General features: G+C 47.4%; 1 protein-coding gene across 3 annotated transcripts in view; it reads right to left on the bottom strand.

The window, feature by feature from the left end:
• Positions 1 to 1,918: 1,918 nt before the first annotated feature.
• The window catches only part of CCDC30 (coiled-coil domain containing 30), a 40,109-nt gene continuing 22,405 nt past the window's right edge, over positions 1,919 to 19,622 (bottom strand). For all 3 annotated transcript variants that reach the window (XM_069947420.1, XM_069947422.1, XM_069947421.1), the window contains 13 exons: positions 12,421 to 12,549; positions 11,074 to 11,204; positions 10,657 to 10,888; positions 10,175 to 10,351; positions 8,517 to 8,726; positions 7,812 to 7,969; positions 7,347 to 7,512; positions 6,300 to 6,421; positions 5,958 to 6,099; positions 4,358 to 4,494; positions 3,615 to 3,729; positions 2,810 to 2,871; positions 1,919 to 2,409 (listed from right to left, as the gene is read on the bottom strand). In XM_069947420.1, the coding sequence (XP_069803521.1) occupies positions 2,199 to 2,409; positions 2,810 to 2,871; positions 3,615 to 3,729; positions 4,358 to 4,494; positions 5,958 to 6,099; positions 6,300 to 6,421; positions 7,347 to 7,512; positions 7,812 to 7,969; positions 8,517 to 8,726; positions 10,175 to 10,351; positions 10,657 to 10,888; positions 11,074 to 11,204; positions 12,421 to 12,549 (1,992 nt within the window). In that variant the 3' untranslated portion in view covers positions 1,919 to 2,198. The remainder of the gene's footprint in view (positions 2,410 to 2,809; positions 2,872 to 3,614; positions 3,730 to 4,357; positions 4,495 to 5,957; positions 6,100 to 6,299; positions 6,422 to 7,346; positions 7,513 to 7,811; positions 7,970 to 8,516; positions 8,727 to 10,174; positions 10,352 to 10,656; positions 10,889 to 11,073; positions 11,205 to 12,420; positions 12,550 to 19,622) is intronic.

Here is a 19,622-nt window from a genome sequence, read left to right as displayed (position 1 = left end):
CAATGTGTAGTGCGAGCTCTACTGTTATGAGGTGTCTAACAAGGTTATCTTTAGATGTCCCTTATACCCAAAGGGATAGAAAGAATAATGGTACCTTTTTTTTTTTACCATTTTCTTAATTTCCTTTTGTGGTGTACGCCATACTATTAGGGGGAGTACTATATTTTACCTGTCTTTTTACATGATTAAAAAAAATATATTTATATTTATAATATTTATAATATAACCATCACCCATTATCTGTTTTCATTTGAGGACATTTAACTGTACACCGGTGGTAAACAGATGTCATTATGCAGCACATAGCTATACCATGCGCCAGGTCAGCTCTGCTACATCATTAGCTAGTATGGAATAAATACTGGGGTGATGTGATACAAAATCAGTTAAAAAAACAGTATTGTGTTTACTGTGCAATAGTAATGACAGCAGTGGGCGGGAAAGAAAGCAGGAAGGTGCATGATGGGAAATGTAGTTTCCTGGCCGGCGCCATCTTGGTTATAGATCGGCTTTTAGAAAAACTCAGGAATGGCAGCAGCTAGCAAGACAGAAGACGGCTCAAAATACTCGGGGACTTTGTGAGTAAGAGCAGCTAGGTTTGGGAGCATTTAATTTTTTAGTTCTTAGGTGGATAACCTCTTTAACCCGTCATTTTTTGCGCCATGATCTCTAGCTTTTATTAATATCATATTGGTGTAACAGAAAAGTTTTGATCGCTTTATATTAATTTTATATAATTTATTAAAATCAGCAATCTTGGTGTGTTTTTTTTCTGTCTACGCCGTTCCCCGCGCGGGAACAATAATGTTATATTTTAATAGATTGGACAATTCTGCACGCTAAGATATGTAATATGTTTATTTATTTTTTTATATTTTTATAATGGGCAAGGGGGAATTTTAAACTTTTATTGGGAGGGGGTTTATAAGAGTTTTTTAATACTTTTAAAAACTTTTTTTTTTTTTTTTTTTATTACACTTTTTTTCTTTTTATCTATAGATTGCCTGTACTGATCTATGCTGTGCCATAGCATAGCATAGATCAGTGTTATCAGCGATCTATGGATAGCGCCTGCCTGAGAGCACAGTCTATGCACAGATCCCTGAACCAACAGGACAGAGGTAAGTGACTTACCCCCGCCTGTCGGCACAAGCGATCGGGCAGCCATACTGCAGGGGTCCCGATCACCCAGTGACTGATGCTTATAGATTGCGGCGTTTAAGGGGTTAATGAGACGCAACTGCGGGATCACAGCTGCCTCTCATTACCGCCGGCCCCGGACACACTGATGTGTGCGGGATCGCTCTCACTGAAGCGGTCCTGCACATATCAGAAGCCCCGTCAATGCAGGAATGTTTATATACATTCCTACTGCACGGAGTATGTGCTGTAGGAACGTAAATATACATGTTACTGGCGGGAAGGAGTTAATGTCATGTAAGGCTAATGTTCAGCCAGCTCAAAGAGTCTGCTGATAGTTTGTAACAGCTTCTTACAAAAACACCGCTTAAAGTGCACCTATCATTTAAACAAACGTCTGACATGTCATAGCGACATATCAGAGGTTTGTATTGGTAGGGGTCTATTTGTTTAGAAGTTATCACCTATCAAGTAGCGATGAGCGCAACTCAAGCACGCTCTTGTCTGAGCATTCAGCATGTGATTACTGGTGGCTGAAGAAGTTTGATGCAGCGATAGGATATATAAATAGATTATATAGAGTCTCATGCCACTCATTTTAGTAATTACAGGAGGTCTCAGCACCCAGACCCCCACTGACCATTACTTCTGACATGACGTAACAGGCACCCTTCATATAATTTATGTTCATCAAACCTGACGTTACTTACAGCTTCATTATCCGAAGACCAAATATAAAGCCACATACAGAAGCACAGAAGAAATCACAAATCACAGGTGGATTTTATAAAGGTTTTATTAAACTAATATAAAAATACAAATATCTGCAGCCTCATTGGGTCACTGCTGTGATTCATCTCTGTACAGGTAGCAGCATGAGGAGTAATACTCTTAAAGGGAAGGCACCTAAATCCATCACAATTATTTCCAAAAGGTGCAAACCTCTAACTCTGTCATCACTACAGTGAGTGAATCAGAACTGTCATTATTCATACTCATTGGTAAGTATAGGGTTAAACTGTTCATGAAACGTCAGGACCCAACCAAATAGTCATCTCTCATATGTTGTCAGTGCAAGGTTCTGGAGACATTGATAGTTCAAGGGAAGGTATAGGAACTCCCGGGGAAGCTACATTGAGATAGCCGACCTCCAGTGTGTCTGAGCGTGATAGTGATAGGTTCATGGGGTTATCTGGCGATTGTTCAAGCTTTGTAACGTCAATGAGGTTTGACATCACAGGTGGACTTGCTGGTTCAGTTTCTGAAGAACTGAAATGAAAATGTAAATTATAAGATAAATCTAATGCAAAGAATATGTGCACTGTTATATACTGTATGATTGATAGATAGATAGATAGATAGATAAATATATAGGAGATAGATAGATAGATAGATAGATAGATAGATAGATAGATAGATAGGAGATAGATAGATAGATAGATAGATAGATAGATAGATAGGAGATAGATACATAGACAGATAGATAGAGAGATAGATAAATATATAGGGGATAGATAGATAGATAGATAGATACATAGACAGATAGATAGATAGATAGATAAATATATAGGGGATAGATAGATAGATAGACAGAGAGATAGAAAGATAGATAGATAGATAGATAAATATATAGGGGATAGATAGAGAGATAGATAGATTTTTTTCTTACCTGTGATTTATTATTGCTTCTGGTTTTAGCAGACACTCAGGTGACATTACCTTTGTGATATCCTATGATACAAGAGAAGTATTATAGCCCAAACAAGCTTGGTGAGACATAAGAAACCCCTTTTATGTTGCCCTCTTTACCACCATAATGTATAAATGACCACAGAACGTGTCAGTGATCCCGCAAATGCTATATAACCATAGATGTTTATTAGCTTCACTGTAATTTATCGTCTGCTGTTATTTTAGAGGTCTGTCCAGCCCGGACTCAGGATGGAAGGGGAGAAAAGCTTTTAGTCACCTGCCCTGATCTCCCATCACATCCACCCAGGTGGAGTACAAACATTTTGTGGGGCCAGGCAAACCCTTTATTATTATGTTTAATTACATTGAAAAAAAAAAAAGAAAAAATAATACATTTTTTTAGGATGTATACGCTGAAGGTCAGCATATCTGCCATGTCACACATAATGTATCTGCGCAATAAGTGCCGTGTAACTATACAGCTCAAAGAAAAAGCTGAAAGAATAATTGCATAGGTGCCACCACACAAAAATGAGCACATGATAAATCCTCTTCTATGTGTTTTTAGTGTTCTGATCCGTGACTAAATTTATAGATCTGCAAGTTGAGAAACAACGTTTTGTTCAGAAAATAAAATTGCAGAGGACCACGGCATTGACTCCATATCACAGGTACATGGTAGCTAATGGAGCAGTATAGTGTGCAGAGCCATATATACAAAAAGGAGATGGGCTATTGGCCTTATGGGTTATACGGTCTCATTTTTGTGTTATCACTCTTACAGCAAGGTTCAGCGACTGCAGTTTCTTTAGCACTCGTTCCAGGGACGCCACTTGGTTATAAAGCTGGAGCAGACTCTCCTGTAGTTGTCGGTTTTCTTCATCTAGAATATCGGCCCTGCAAAAGAAGCATACAGAGACTATGTAAGGAGAGAGAATCCCAAGCGTATGCAGACATTATCCACCATCTTTTCTCAAAATAATCTACTCCTTCCATTTTTTTTCCATAAAGAATAATGTTCACACTACAAAAGTTCCGCAGAAATCACGGCCGTTGTTACAACGGCCGTGATTTCTACGGTACATACGTAGTGCTGCAGGCTGAGGGGATCCCAGCCGAAGTGTATACACATGGTATACACTCCAGCCGGGATCCCTAGCGGCGCCATAGAAAACTGACATCAGTTTTCTGCAGCTGCTATACAGTGAATAGCGGCCGCAGAAAACCCAGTCAGTTCACACAATGGAGCGAGCGGCCCCGGCTGTGTGCTATGGGGAGTTCTGATGTGGGCGCGCCCTGATGCGCCCGCATAAGAACTCAGTGGTGCCAAAGATCATCTGGCCGGTACTGCAGTTCCGTCCAGGATCAACTTTTCTGAGACCGGGCGGGTCACAGAATGGCCGATCTCATACCACGTGTGATCATAGATCAATGTCAAGAGGAAAAGGACCCCCCCAGTCCGCGCGCCCCCTCTCCGTCACACGTGTACGGCTATCCTATCTACATACATGACATAGATTTGTACCTGTTCTGTACTGATAGCAGTTTCCACTTGTGATTCCTGTCTGAGGCTTCATACTCTGTGATCTTCTGGAGCAAATGTCTCTTCTCCTCATGTAGATGGTCATTGTCAGCTGTGATTCTACTGATCCACTGCTGCTCCTTATGGAAGGAAATGGCAAGACTTTAGCTTCTCTGCAGGGATACATAGGTAAGCATCCACTGGCTGTGGCAGACAGCGTTGGCTTGACCTTTGGAATGACCCTTTCTCCACTTTCTGCTGCAGAGTCCAAGAGCGGGAAAACCCTTCACAGCCTACAGAGCCCTGTAATAATGTAACCAATGGTGTTGGGACACCCTATAAGGCTTAGGTTTAGTAATCACTTAAGGTGCTTCCAGACAGCCAAAGTTACACTTTCCATCCCTTCAATAAAATGTATACTGGAATAAAGTGACGGGCCTAGAAATCTACACCTGATCTGGAACAGGTGTAGATTTCTGCCATGATTTACGATTTGCAGGTGTAAACCACAAAAAAGTAGACACAGGAGGAGGCCACGCCTCCTCTCTGCATTGCCACGCCTCTTCCTGTCCACCCATCAGGCGAACGGGGCATATGGCTTTTCCAGGGCGTACATATGATAAATGTGCGCCATAGTGTTTAGTCTGGGTGTTTCAACCTTGTTCCTAGTTATTCAGTTTTTAGTTGGTCCTTTTTTTGTGTTATCCAGGTCTATCCTGTCGCAGGTTTCTGTTTTATCAGTTTTTGCCTTTGTCCCAGTGACCTAATGCCTGCATGTAGTTTCTGTTAGGAGACTTTACAGGGACAGTATGGCGTCGTTTTTCTGGTGTTCTGTTACATTTTAGTGAATTAGGGGCAGTCTTTGTATTTGTTCCTATCTATCATCTCTGCTGCAGTTCTGATTATGATCATCATCATCCCTTTGTGCTATTATCCATTACATCATCCGCTGTTCCTTCCTGTTGTTCATTGATGAGTTGCTATTCTATTTCTTGTTACCTATTTTTATTGTGACTACTTGCTTTATTATTATTTATAAAACATTCTTGATTCCAGAGCGCTATACAAGGGTTAACAAACAGTAATATTACAAGATTAAAAAAAACACTTTACACAAGTAAGATTAATGGCAGACTGGTTCATAGGGAAAGAGAACCCTGCCTGCGAGGGCTTAGGGCCCTATTACACCAACAGATTATGTGACAGATTTTTTTTTTAGCCAAAGCCAGGAAATTGATTTGAAAAGAGGAGAAATCTCAGTCTTTCCTTTATTTCCTGTTCTCTCTTAATAGTCCATTCCTGGCTTTGGCTAAAAAAAATCTGTCAGATAATCTGTTGGTGTAATTGGGCCCTTACAATCTATGTTGGCTTTATTGTAAGCCCTGGGGGCATCTGAGTACAGGGAGGAACAGTTATGACCCAGGAAAGGCAGCTGCTATAGGTGAAGCTCATTTCTCCTTGCTTGTGTTAAACCTTTCCATCCATTATTGATTCCAATGTATATTCCTAGTGGTGATGTGACTGAGTCATTAGATTGCATTATTCATAATGTAATACATTGTGGTTAAGAGAATGTTTAGGATGACAGCAGCTTCCTCTTTACCTTCTCTGCCTGGCTCCGGCTGAAGGCGAGCTCCATTTCCAGCTGCTTAATGTGCAGGTCCCTCTGGTTTACTTCATTTAAGTGACTCTCCTTTGCTTGGCTGAGTTTGGCCTTATATCGAAGCTGTCTTTCATTATACTTCCTGGTTAAATGGAGACCAAAATGAATATGATAGCTTTGATGTCAATGCTAGTATCCCATACTTAAGATATAGTTTATGTGCCAGCTGCTGTAGGAATGTGTTCCCTCTATGAGGACTATGGTGGAATAGCAGAGCTGACTGCTGTAGTGTGGTCTGCATAGATCAGCAGCTCTCCTTGAGATCCATTACGTCCATCTTACCTGATATAGTCATCCAGCTGTCTGGATAGTTTATCATATTCCTTGTGTAACTGCTCCTTCTCCTCCTGTACCTGTGACAGCTCTTCCATAAGCTTCTGGTTCGTGTTCTCCAGATGTACGCGCTGGGAAAACATCACATTATGTGAGAAGATATTTTCCTGCCAATGTGTTTCTACCATGTGTATATAGAACACGATAAAGAGCCCCCCTTTAAATTACTATCTGACTGTGGGGTACTGTGCGGGAGACTATGACAGTGACCCCTGACTTTTCCAAGACAAGGTCATATCTGCTTTATATTACTATTTATGCAATAGTTAAGACACCCCAACTTCTAATACTTGTTAGTGGCCCCACAGGACCAACCTGGCTCAGGGTGCGTTTACACAGAAAGATTTATCTGACAGATTTTGGAAGCCAAAGACAGGAATGGATTTGAATAGGGGATAGATCACAGTCTTTCCTTTATGACCTGTTCCCTGTTTATAGTCTGTTCCTGGTTTTGGCTTCAAAGATCTGTCAGATAAATCTGTCTGTGTAAACGCACCATCAGACAGTTTGATAAATTTACTGACTCCCTAGAGTGTCAAATTTCAGTTTTGTTCACGGTCAAGCCATGAGTTTTCACTACTAAGCCACACCCATTGTCCCACTAAGCCACACCCCCTTGTCTAGTGAGCCACATTGGGGGGGGGGGGGGGGGGGGGGGGGGGGATTTATCATAGCCCACCCAGGTGTTCTTTATGAAAAAGGTGCACATTTTTGCGCAAAACAAATCTGCACACCCTGTTCACCTGATGGCAGGACGGGGGCGCAGCATCTCCTTTATCATGAAAACATAGTAGCTGTTCCACAGCCAGTATACATTTCTGTACCGAACGTATAGAACCCGCAGATTGGCAGGAGTCAGTAAGAGGCGTGCACCTCTTATTAAATCCAGCAGACTGCATGGGGGTGTATAAAAAGCTTTCAAATTACTTAAAAATGTGGTGCATGTAAGTCCGCTTGGTAAATAGTAAATTGCCCCATAAAGATACACGGACTGACCTCGGCAGTGGTGGACATTTTCTCATCATCCATATGTTGTCGGAGGGATTCTTGTTGATGAAGTTTCAGCTGAAGGGCGCAATTGTTCTGAGTGAGTAAAACCTCTTTGTCATGAAGGGCTTTAATTTCTATCTGCAATTCCTCAAAATTCTGATCCAAAATTTTCCTAGAAATGAGAACAAGGGATAATAAACTTATATATGTTTTGGTCTGACAGCTTGGACCCTACATAGTACATAGTTAATAAGGTTGAAAGAAGACAAGAGTCCATCAGATTCAACCAAGGGAAATCCTAGTGTGTTAATCCAGAGGAAGGCAAAAACCCTTATGAGGCAGATGACAATTGCCCCATCACAGGGAGAAATTTCCTTCCCGACTCCAATGGCAATCACAATAATCCCTGGATTAACGTACCTATTGTTCACACGTCCCCAAAAAACCTTCAATCCTCCTGTATTTTGTTACCTTTTGAGTTGTTCATCCTGTACTTGCACCTTTAGCTTGGCTTCATTCTCTCTTGTTTTTTTCAGTTCTTCCTCCAGGTGGCGCCTGTCTGCGTTCTGGGTCTCCAGCAGTAAGACCTGATGCTGAGAGGCTCGCAGCTGCTGCTCTAGTTCCACCACCTACAAATATTAAAAACCAATGAGAAATACAGTTAAAGTGTACCTGTCAGGAAAAACAAAACTTACATGCCACAGGGAAAGTTCATTTAGGGCTCTGTTCACACCACATTGAGATACCTGTGTACGACATAGGACACCTATAGTCTAATGTGGTATCTCTTAAACACACATTTTTTTAAGGATCCAAATATGTCTAGTATGCTATTTAACTCATCATTTTTTACAGTATACTGCTCAGACAGAGGCAAACAAACACTCCTTTGACTTCCATATCACAGCAGACCATATACTCACGTATAGTGTGCACATCAGGGGCTATATACATGCTAAACATAGAGGCAAAGCGAGGTGTTATGGTAACATGGAAACTAGACAAGGAAATCTCAGGTTTCCCTTCATACTCCGGACAGACTGGAATGACAAGCTTGACAAGATCCAGGTAACCCTATTCAGACGTTTTCAGACAGACAGACCCATTCATTTGGCAGATAATCCTTAGTGGATTTAGAATAAACGCTATAACATCTGGTAGATTCATCCACCTTACCATTTTTTCTGCCTCCACAGATCGGCACTTCTCATGTTCCAGCTTCTCCTGCCAGCTGCTCAATGCTTTGGCAGTCTGGTTCCTCTTAAGCAGCTCCAGCTCCATCTCCTTCATCATATGCTGTCGCTGCTCAAGATCAACTTCAAGCCCGGTGCAGGTGGCAGTCATGGAGGCGAGCTTCTGCTTCACCTGATTCAGCTCTGCGCTTAGCTGAGGGTGGATAGAAATGAGTGTATAGGGTTACACCATTAGCGATGGATATACATGCCAATGATATATGTGTATATAAGCTGCATTTTGGCTGTATTTTGTATTGTTGAAGCTTTCTATAAATCCATTTAATGTATGTAACGGCCCCTCATAAACTCATATAGTGTGTATAGAGAATATAGTGTGGGGTGCGCCTGCATGGCTACTGCTTTATTCACATTAATTGCTCAGTCATCTCAGCCATCCCCATAGCAGTAAATGGTGCCCTGGCCATGCAGGCATGCTTCCCAGGGGCACTCACGGACCATTAGGGGTCCCACTGGTCAGGCATCCGTCAACCACACATTTGTCACCAATCCTCTGGAAAGGTAATACATACTAATGAGAAAACGTCTTTGATATGACAACCCCTTTAGAGCTGACATCATAAACAGCCTCCTCCAGCACCATAGACAGCTCCCATGTACCCCTGTTTAGTGTATAGTACACCATAAGGCCATGTTCAGACCTTGTAAGAGACCGGCCGTTCCATGAACTGGCTGGGTCACGGAGCAACCAGTCTCAGAATAGATCATCCCGGCCGGTACTGCAGTACTAGTTGGAAGATCTTTTGGGCTGCTGAGTTCTGATGCGAGCGCATCCGTGCGCGCCCGCATAAGAACTCCCCACAGCACACTATGGAGCGAGCGGCTGGATCCGCTCGCTCCACTGTGTGCACTGACAGGGTTTTCTGCGCCCGCTATTCAATGAATAGCGGCCGCAAAAAACTGACATGTCAGTTTCTCGCTGCACCGCTAGGGATCCCATCTGGAGTGTATACTATGTGTATACACTCCGTCCGGGATTGCATAGGCATCAACGTCACATATATTTTCGTATTAACCACGGCCATTGTTGCAATTAGCAACAATGGCTGTAGTTTTATGAAAATATACGTAGTGTGAACATAGCCTAAATCTGTATACTAGTTGCTGAAAAACATTACCAGTCTCCTGCTCCCTACAAATGCCAGCAGCCTACCGCTAGCAGAGGGTACACGGTCACAGAGATGAGCTGTAATACACACTTACTACTACCCGAATCAATATTTCCAGGCTCGGGACTACAGTAATAATTTATCGCAGTGACATTTAGTCATTGTATAGCGCTGTTATTAGATTAGTGTGAAGCTGCTGCTTGGTCACAGTATGCTGGTATTATTTGAGCACTGTTTTGTCCTTTGCACTGCTATTTACAGTATAGTATGCTTTTTAGGTGTATATGGTAGTCTGGCATATATATAGCATGAATATTATAGACAACTGCATGGAAGTGTTATCCGGGCCGCCTACTGTATAGTATGGTTATTTATACACAATGTAACCATACAATATATGGGGGACACCAAGAGAATATACCGCACCGAGCTTACCACATTACGCCAGCCCAGTTTAGTGTTACATTTCTACCTTGGTGTTCTCCTTCTGCAGAAGGATATGTTGCTTCTTGATATCCAGGTTCTTGTCCCGTTCGTATCTCATCTCTTTCTCTGCTGAGCTGCAGACATTTTGTACTCTGTGGAGGTCTTGGCGCAGTTGGCGGATTTCCTCATATTGCTGCTGGATTAGAGAATCTCCTGCCAGAGGCTGAAATATGTAACAAAGGAGAATAGTAAAGGGCTTGTCTACCATAAAGATATCAAGTCCACTCGCTGATGATCCTTTCTCCCTGGTAGCATGGACCAGATGTGCCTCATACCTCAGCCTTTCTCCCTATTGTGGGTGACAACCCAGCACTCTTACCGGCCATATCTACAGTCACCTAGCAGCTGGATAAACATATCTGGACAGGGACCTGTGATCTGCCACATGTGTGAAGGTTCTCACTGGTTGAGGAAGGATGGCATCTAAAGGGTCAGTATCCCTAATGTAAAGACCCAGGATTCATTTACCTTATTTCCATTTCCAACATTTGATGGATTTGACACTTGATCCTGTAACCTGGACACTTCCTGCCTAAGTCTTGCATTCTCCTCTCTTTTGGACTGCAGGTCTTGTCTGGCGGTTGTCACTTCCTGCCTGAGTTGTAGGTTCTCCTCCCGCAGGCTCCTGACTTCCTCCATTTCTTCATGGAATTGTCTTTGGAGAATGTCACACTTTTTCTTGTGCTCAGATAAGGCAGAGCTGTAAAACAGGAAGATGTTATGTACGTATGTATGAGTTCTGTATGTGGTCTAGTTGGCTTGGTATCTGGCAATTGTTGGTTATAATACTGCTACCACCGAGCGGACAACCATCTTATGCCATACAATGATCTGGAGCTTAATGCAGAAATACGTCAGCTAATATTCTAGATGTAAGATACTCACCTCATAGCGTCTCTCTCCATTTCCAGAGTCTTTATCTTGTCCTGTAGCTGCTGGTGCATCTGCTTGGTGTCCCCTGAGGATTTCTGTTCACTCATCTGCAACTTTCTACATTGACTCTGAAGCTCTGACACCTAAGAGACATTGTTAGTGTTAGTATTACTGTTACACACAACATTCAGCCAATTCAATGAAGATTACAGACGAGTAACATTACCAGGTGGATTTGCCATTTGGCACTCTAGGAAAACTGGGAGACAACAATATATCAGCCACATTGGTTTTAACAAGATTGGGTCGGCATGATCGCTGTAAGTGCTCACTTCTGTCTCAACCCTAAAGAACTTAAAGAGACCCTGTCGTCTTAGGATCCTTGTACACAACCTCCTGACATGGTGCCATGCAAGGACTCAAACAAGCATTGATCAGCGAGATTGGCGTTTGCAGTGCCTTTACACAATTCTGCTACTAATTCATGCTACTAGTTAACAGAACACAAGCAGTGCATACTTACCTTCTGCGCTGCTTATGATCCGGTATTCCACTCTCCAGCTCTCCCATCCTGTTCTCTGGCTGCTGCCCCCACCTCCTCCTGCTGTCAGTCATTCTGGAGAAGGCAGTAGTCTGAAGATACAGCAGCAGCCGGAGGATGGTGGAGCCGGAGAGTGGGATACCGGATGACAAGCAGCGCAGAATGTAAGTATACACTGCTTCTGATCTGGAAACTGACAGCACAGATACATGCAAATCTGTGCTATCAGTTTCCCTTTGCTATCGGCTGCACATATCCTGTTTAAACAGGAATATTTGTGACTAATAATAAATTATGTCGGAAAGACGCAATCAGCCAAGGATCGGGCGTTTTCTCACTCGTAGGCTGATCAATGTCACTTTTATTGTTCGCAGCAAAGTTTCTAGGCATAGCCCTATATTCATGTTGCCCTCACTGAAGGTGGCATAATACAGCAATAGGCATGCTGTTTCCAGCAGTCTGTCACTAATGGCATAATGTGCAGCAGTGTGTAATGAGCGCTGCCAGAAAAGAGTCACAATTATTCATGTCGCTGGCTTCACTCACATAACAGTGATTGACAGATTTCTGCATATTCCTGGGCATAGGGAAAAATCTGTAAATCATAGGTCGGTGGGTGGGGTCAATGACATCCAATGAATAACTGACTATTCTCTGGTCGTGTGCTGCTAGCTTTTCTGAGGTCGCCTAAACTGTCCATCATGCCATAAGTGACAGACTGCGGAAAACACTGTGTCTATCGCTGTATTATGCTGCCTTCAGCGAGGTCAGCGTAACTAACATGACAGATCCCTACGTGTTAGCTTCAGGACAATCACCTTGTTGTTGTGGAGATGCTTTTCTCTTCCCAGCTGCTCATTTTTCACTCGCAAATTGTGATTTTCCTGTTCTTTGCTCTTCATCTCCTTATTCACTTCCTTTTGCTTCATTTTTAAAGCCTCCAGCTCCTAAGAAAGGAGAATAAGAAAACAATGACTCGGGGTGGATCCAGACTTACGTCTCCAATTTCATGTGGTTTCACTTATTCATGACAACAAATCTACTGTGGGAAAACTGCTGTGATGGACGCATTTACAAAAACTAGACAAGGCCTCCAATATTATAGTGGATACAGCACAAAGAATTAAAAAGCATATTCCCCTTAAAATAGTATTCCCATGTTAGGCATTAAAGAACATTTCTTGTGCCTGTCATTGGGGGACACAGCACCAGTGGGTATAGGCTACTGCCACTAGGAGGCGACACTAGACAGAAGAAGAAGTGACTCCGCCTGGCAGGCTATACCCCTCCTACAGGCACCAGGCTAACTCAGTTTTAGTCTAGTGTCCGTAGGAGGTAGACACAGGTGCATGCACCTCCATTTTTTATTTCTTTTTCTTTTCTTTTAGGTTATCAGGGGGACCGTCGGCGTGGGCTGCCACATCAGACGCAGTTCCCCCTGAGGGTGCATGGAAAGTTTCTTTTCCCTGCGCCGGTCACCCGTCCCCCAACGCCCGCTCCCTGCGGCAGGATACCGGTCCCCCACAAAGGTGCGAGGTGACCGAAGGGGTGACCCTGCGCGCACCTGAAGACGCCGGACAGGTGAGTATTCCTGTCCTTAGCCCTCTTTGGAATCTGGGGGGGGTCATCCTACCAGGGCGCCTAATTACTCCCCTTCCCTGCCTCTTCCCCTCCTGTCTTTCTCCCTCCCTGCCTCTCTCCCTCCCTGCCTCCCTCTCAGAGGCCCTGGGCAAGATGGTCTGTGCGGGCCTCTTTCTCAGGGAGAGGGGGTGGAGGGAGTCTCTGGAGCTCCTGCCCGCATGCAGCAGCTCCATAGGGGCGACCGGGTGGTTTACCGGGCTCTTCTCCCTTCCTTTCTGCCGGCGGCCGCGTTCTTCAGCGCTCCGCGCCGCCGTCTCGCTGCCGCCGGCCTGCCCATAAATTTAGCCCCCGGCTTCTGCCGGAGCTAGGCCGCATCGGCGCACACGAGTGACGTCACGGGGGCGGAGCGCCCGCCCGTTTTCGGCCCTTCCCACCGCTAGCTTGTCTCTTATTGGCTACTCCTGTAGCCCCCACCTGCTCCTTCCTGTGCCCCCTCCCTTCCTCCTCTCGTCTCTGCAGCGCAGCAGCTTGTGGCCACCTGCTGTTCTCTCTGCCTGCCAGTACAGCAGCCTCAGCTCCCTGTGCACAGCAGCAGCAGCTCAGAATCCACAGCATCCAGCGTGCTCCAGCATCCAGTGCAGCTCCAGCATCCAGTGCCGCAGCAGCTCCAGGGTCGGGTAGGCTCACCCAGTGGGTGATATTCCCCTCCTCCACTCTCCAGGCTACCAGCCCTAGCTACCATGTCTGGTCCCCGGGACGACCCCCCTAGGCAGCTCGCTCCTGCGGCTGTGGCGACACACTTTGCGTGTGCTCGCTGCAATAAAAAGTTCCCCTGCGGTCAGCCTGGCCCCCTCTGTCTGCTATGCCTTAACCCTAGTGCCACCTCCCAGGAGACCTCCCCTGCAGGTTCAGATGCAGCCTCCCCTGAGTGGGCTAGATCCCTGTCCCAGGCGATCGGTGACCTCTCTAAGCTGTCCCAGGTCATGATCCATGCCATTGAGCGGTTGCCTTCCCAAGCGCCTCCAGCGGCGGGACCCTCCAGGGTATCTCCTGACTCGCCTTCCAGAGGACGGTCTCATAAGAGATCTAGACTCTCTGTCTCACGGTCACCTTCTAGGAGATCTAGACTCTCTGTCTCACGGTCACCTTCTAGGTGTTCCTCAGACCCTTCTCCGGACAGATCCACTGCAGGCGGTTCCGCTTCCCAGCGACCCCTCTCCGCCACCTCGGGGGACCCCTCTGACTCTGCCTCAGAGTCCGACAGGGAGGATCAGCTGGCCTCTGCAGTGCAGGCCTTGATCCGTGCAGTGCGGGACACCTTACATATTGCAGAAGAGTCCCCTTCTACTTCCAGGAGTGAAGTCTCTTTCAGTCGCCATAAGCGACAGCCTTTGGTTTTCCCCAACCATAAGGATTTTGAAGATCTTCTAGCAAAGGAGTGGAATCACCCTGACCGGCGGATTCCATCCTCTAAGCGTGCCGAGGCCTTGTTTCCCTTCTCCCCTGACTTGGTCACTACATGGACAGTGCCCCCCTCTGTGGACCCTCCGGTTTCTCGACTTTCCAAGTCAACTACTCTGCCTCTGGCAGATGGTGCTTCACTCACTGACCCAGTCGACAAGAAAATCGACGCTTTTTCGAAGTCTGTCTTTATTGCGGCCGGTTCGGCCCTACGTCCTACCTTTGCTGCATCCTGGGTCAGCAAGGCTTGTTCCTCTTGGGCCAGGCAGTTAGTCCATGACCTCTCCCTGGACACCCCGCGCGAGGATCTCCTGCCTCTGGCCTCGCAGATTCTGCATGCGTCCAAATACTTGTGCGACGCTTCTCAGGAAGCTGCTCGTTTGTCTGCGCGGTCCCTGGCTAACTCTGTAGCCATCCGACGATCTGTTTGGTTAAAATGCTGGTCAGCTGATGCCGCCTCCAAGAAGGCTCTGACCTCTCTTCCCTTTGCAGGGAACAGACTTTTCGGGGAGCGGCTTGATAAAATAATCTCGGACGCTACAGGGGGGAAGAGTTCCTTGCTCCCTCAAAACCGGTCCCGGCGCCCTCAGCCTCACAGGCGTTCCAGCCGTTTCCGCTCCTTTGAGCCTCCGGCGCGTCGTCGCCCGGCTAAGGATGCGCCTCCAGCTCCTTCTAGGAAGCCCTCTTTCAAACCCCGCCCCTCCTGGCAGCCCCGTTCTCGCCCTTCTAAAGGTCCTGCCCCCAAGTCTTCTTCCTGATGGTCCTTTCCCTGTCGGGTCTCTCCCTCAAGTAGGGGGTCGTCTGCTCTCCTTCAAGGAGATTTGGCTCGCCCATGTGCCCGATGTGTGGGTACGGGAGGTGGTGTCTTCAGGATACAAAATCGAGTTCGCGTCCATGCCGCCTCCTCGCTTTTTTCCGTCAAATCTCCCACGCTCTTCGGCGCGGCTTTCCGAGCTTTTTCGGGCGGTTCAGAATCTCCTAGCTCAAGGAGTTGTGGTCCCAGTTCCTCCCTCCGAGCATTTCCAGGGATTCTATTCCAATCTGTTCACAGTCCCCAAAAAGGACGGCTCGGTCCGTCCTATCCTGGATTTGAAACGGCTGAACAGGTTCATTCGCCTTCGGCGGTTCCGCATGGAATCCTTGCGGTCGGTGGTCGCGTCTCTAGAGCAGGACGAATTTCTTGCATCTATAGACATCCGCGACGCCTATCTGCATGTTCCCATCGCAGCCAGTCATCAACGTTTCCTACGTTTCGCCGTCGGTTCTGGACATTTCCAGTTCGTTGCCCTGCCCTTCGGGCTCGCCACGGCCCCTCGGGTCTTTACAAAGATCCTTGCACCTTTGATGGCTCTGCTTCGGTCAAAGGGGGTGGCTGTCCTGCCATACCTGGACGACCTCTTGGTAAAGGGCCGCTCCAAACAGGACACTTTGTCCAGCCTCCAGATCACACTCGATCTCTTGACCACTTTCGGTTGGGTGATCAATTACCGAAAATCTTCCCTACTTCCCTCCCGCTCTATGGAGTTTCTCGGGATGCTATTCAACACCGAGACGGCCCGTGTCCTCCTTCCTCCCAACAAAGTTGCCTCCCTGCGCTCGGCAGTCTCTCTGCTCCGCTCGGGCGCCCCCTGTTCGATTCGCCTTTGCATGCGAGTCCTGGGCAAGATGGTCTCCTCCTTCGAGGCGATCCCCTTCGCTCAGTTTCATTCGCGCCCTCTGCAGCGGGCGATTCTGTCTCAATGGGACAGGTCCCCTCTGTCTCTCCACAAGAAGATCCTCCTGTCCCCTGCTGTTCGCAGGGAGCTTCTTTGGTGGTTGACGTCTCCGGTGGTCCTCCTCGGCCGCTCGTTCCTCCCCCTCAATTGGCTGGTCGTCTCTACGGATGCCAGCCTGTCCGGGTGGGGGGCTGTCTTCGGGAGCCACACAGCTCAGGGCTCTTGGTCGCCGATGGAGGCTCGGCTTCACATCAATATCCTGGAGCTCCGGGCCATCTTTCTCGCCCTGTCTCAGTGGACCGATCTCCTGAGGGGTTACCCGGTCCGTGTTCAGACCGACAACGTCACCGCCGTTGCTTATCTGAACCGTCAAGGCGGCACCAGGAGCCGCTCTGTCATGACCGAGGCCGCTCGCATTCTCCATTGGGCGGAGCGTTTTGTTCCAGCCCTCTCGGCAGTCCACATTCCCGGGGTGGACAACTGGGCGGCGGACTACCTCAGCCGCGAAAGACTGGATCAGGGCGAATGGGCTCTACATCCCGAGGTGTTTCTTCAAATCTGCCGGCGGTGGGGATTCCCAGACGTAGATCTCTTCGCCTCCAGGCTGAACCACAAACTCCCCATCTATGTGACTCGAGCCCGGGATCCTTGCGCGTTCGCGGTCGACGCCTTGGTGACCCCATGGGAGCAGTTCTCCCTGGTTTACGCCTTTCCTCCTCTGCCCATTCTCCCACGAGTCCTGAAGCGCTTCAAGGCACTCGGCGTTTCCGCCATTCTTGTCGCTCCAGACTGGCCGCGCCGATCCTGGTACGCCGACGTAGTGCACCTCCTGGCCGACGCCCCCTGGCGACTTCCCCTGCGGGCCGACCTCCTTTCACAAGGGCCAATATTCCACCCCAATTTACCTCAGCTGAGTTTAACGGCGTGGCTGTTGAAGCCGCGGTATTGAGGTTTCGTGGGTTCTCGGAACCAGTCATCCAAACCATGCTTAAGGCCCGTAAGCCTCAGTCAGCTCGGATCTACCATCGCGTGTGGAAGGCCTTCTTTTCTTGGTGCGAACAGAATAATTTTCACCCCTTGGTGTGTTCCACGCCCAAGATTCTTTCCTTTTTACAATCCGGGCTGGATAAAGGCCTCAGTCATTCCACCTTGCGTTCGCAGATTTCCGCCCTGTCTGTTCTTTTTCAGCGGGCTCTGGCTTTCCGCCCTCAGGTGAAGACCTTTCTTCAGGGGGTGGTCCATTTGGCCCCTCCTTTTCGACAGCCTTTAGAGCCCTGGGATCTTAATTTAGTCCTCGAGGTTCTACAAGGTCCTCCCTTTGAGCCTCTTTGTGAGGTGTCTCTTTGTTTCCTTTCTTGGAAAGTCGCCTTCCTGGTGGCGATTACCTCCATCCGTAGGGTGTCTGAACTGGCAGCGCTCTCTTGTCGCTCCCCTTATCTGGTCCTTCACGAGGACAAGGTGGTGCTTCGTCCTCTTCCTTCCTTCCTGCCGAAGGTCGTGTCTGCATTCCACCTTAATGAGGACATCATTCTCCCCTCTTTTTGCCCTGCGCCCTCCCATCCTAGGGAACGGTCCCTGCATTGTTTGGACCTTGTCCGGGCCATACGGATCTACTTGTCCGTCACTGCTTCCTTTCGCCGCTCGGATTCCTTGTTTGTGGTCCCGTCGGGTCCGCGCAAGGGACTGGCGGCTTCCAAGACCACCATTGGGCGTTGGATCAAGGCAGCCATCGCAGAGGCCTACCGCGTTCGTGGCAGGGCTCCTCCCTTTCGGGTCACCGCTCATTCTACTCGGGCTGTGGGGGCCTCTTGGGCGGTCCGCCATCAGGCTTCAGTGTCCCAGGTCTGCAAGGCCGCCACCTGGTCTTCAGTCCACACTTTTTCAAAGTTTTATCAGGTCCATATCCTGGCTTCCTCTGACGCCAGTCTGGGCCGCAAGGTTCTACAGGCCGCTGTGCGTTAGGCGGGCCGCATGGGGATTGTAATCTTCTTTCCCCACCCTCTGGGACTGCTTTTGTACGTCCCACTGGTGCTGTGTCCCCCAATGACAGGCACAAGAAAAGAGGATTTTTTTGTACTCACCGTAAAATCCCTTTCTTGTGGCTTCATTGGGGGACACAGCTCCCACCCTGTTTGAGGTTGTGCTCCCGGGGCTTGTTCTGTTCTTGGGGTTTTCGTTCCCGGGACCAGTCTGTTTTTTTGCCTGTTTTTTGTTACTATTTTCTACTGCTTGTGACTAAACTGAGTTAGCCTGGTGCCTGTAGGAGGGGTATAGCCTGCCAGGCGGAGTCACTTCTTCTTCTGTCTAGTGTCGCCTCCTAGTGGCAGTAGCCTATACCCACTGGTGCTGTGTCCCCCAATGAAGCCACAAGAAAGGGATTTTACGGTGAGTACAAAAAAATCCTCTTATTCACAGCGGCCAGGCTCAGCTCCCCGTCCAGCCGCTATACTAATGCCTCCCCCCCCCTGTGTCAGTCACTACACTGTCTCCCTATTAAAGGGGTTATCAGCCACTTTCCCCCTACTGTTGTCTCCAATTTGGGTGGGGTTTTGAAACTCAGTTCCATTGAAGTAAATGGAGCCTAATTGCAAACTGCACCTGAACTGGAGACAACAGTAGGGGGAAAAGTGGCCATGTTTTTGTAGCGCTGGATAATCCCTTTAAACACAGGATACAATATAAACTCCTGCTGCTCACCCACAAAGTGCTCCACAGTGCTGCACCTCCCTACATCTCCTCCCTCATCGCTGTCTACTGCCCTACCTGTAAATTACGCTCTGTTAATGACCTACGTCTTAATCCGCACCTCTCACTCCCGTCTTCAGGACTTCACCCGAGCTGCACTAGTACTATGGAATGAATTACCCAAGATTTACCTCCAATACCCAAAGCTTCAAACGTGCCCTCAAAATATATCTTTTTAAACATGCCTATCAGGTTCCCTAATTTAGTCAATCCAGTCAATCACTTAGACCTGTAGCATGAAGGGATTGGGTGGTGACGGGTTCACCCACCCTACCCTGTACTGCCTTATTTATAAAGATGACCGCCCCATGGTAACAATGAAGCACTTTTGCCCCTCTGCCTTGTCTCCACCCCCTCCTCAGAGTCTGTAAGCTCTTGTAAGCAGGGCCCTCACTCCTCATGTATAGTTTGATAATTATATGTATATTTCTGTAATGTCTGATTTATGTCTATGTATCTACCTCCAGATTTGTAAAGCGCCGCGGAATCTGCTGACGCTATATAAATAAAAAATATTA

This window comes from Dendropsophus ebraccatus, chromosome 12, assembly GCF_027789765.1.
Source record: "Dendropsophus ebraccatus isolate aDenEbr1 chromosome 12, aDenEbr1.pat, whole genome shotgun sequence".
Taxonomy (NCBI): Eukaryota; Metazoa; Chordata; class Amphibia; order Anura; family Hylidae; genus Dendropsophus; species Dendropsophus ebraccatus.
This window is presented reverse-complemented; position numbering and strand designations above follow the sequence as displayed.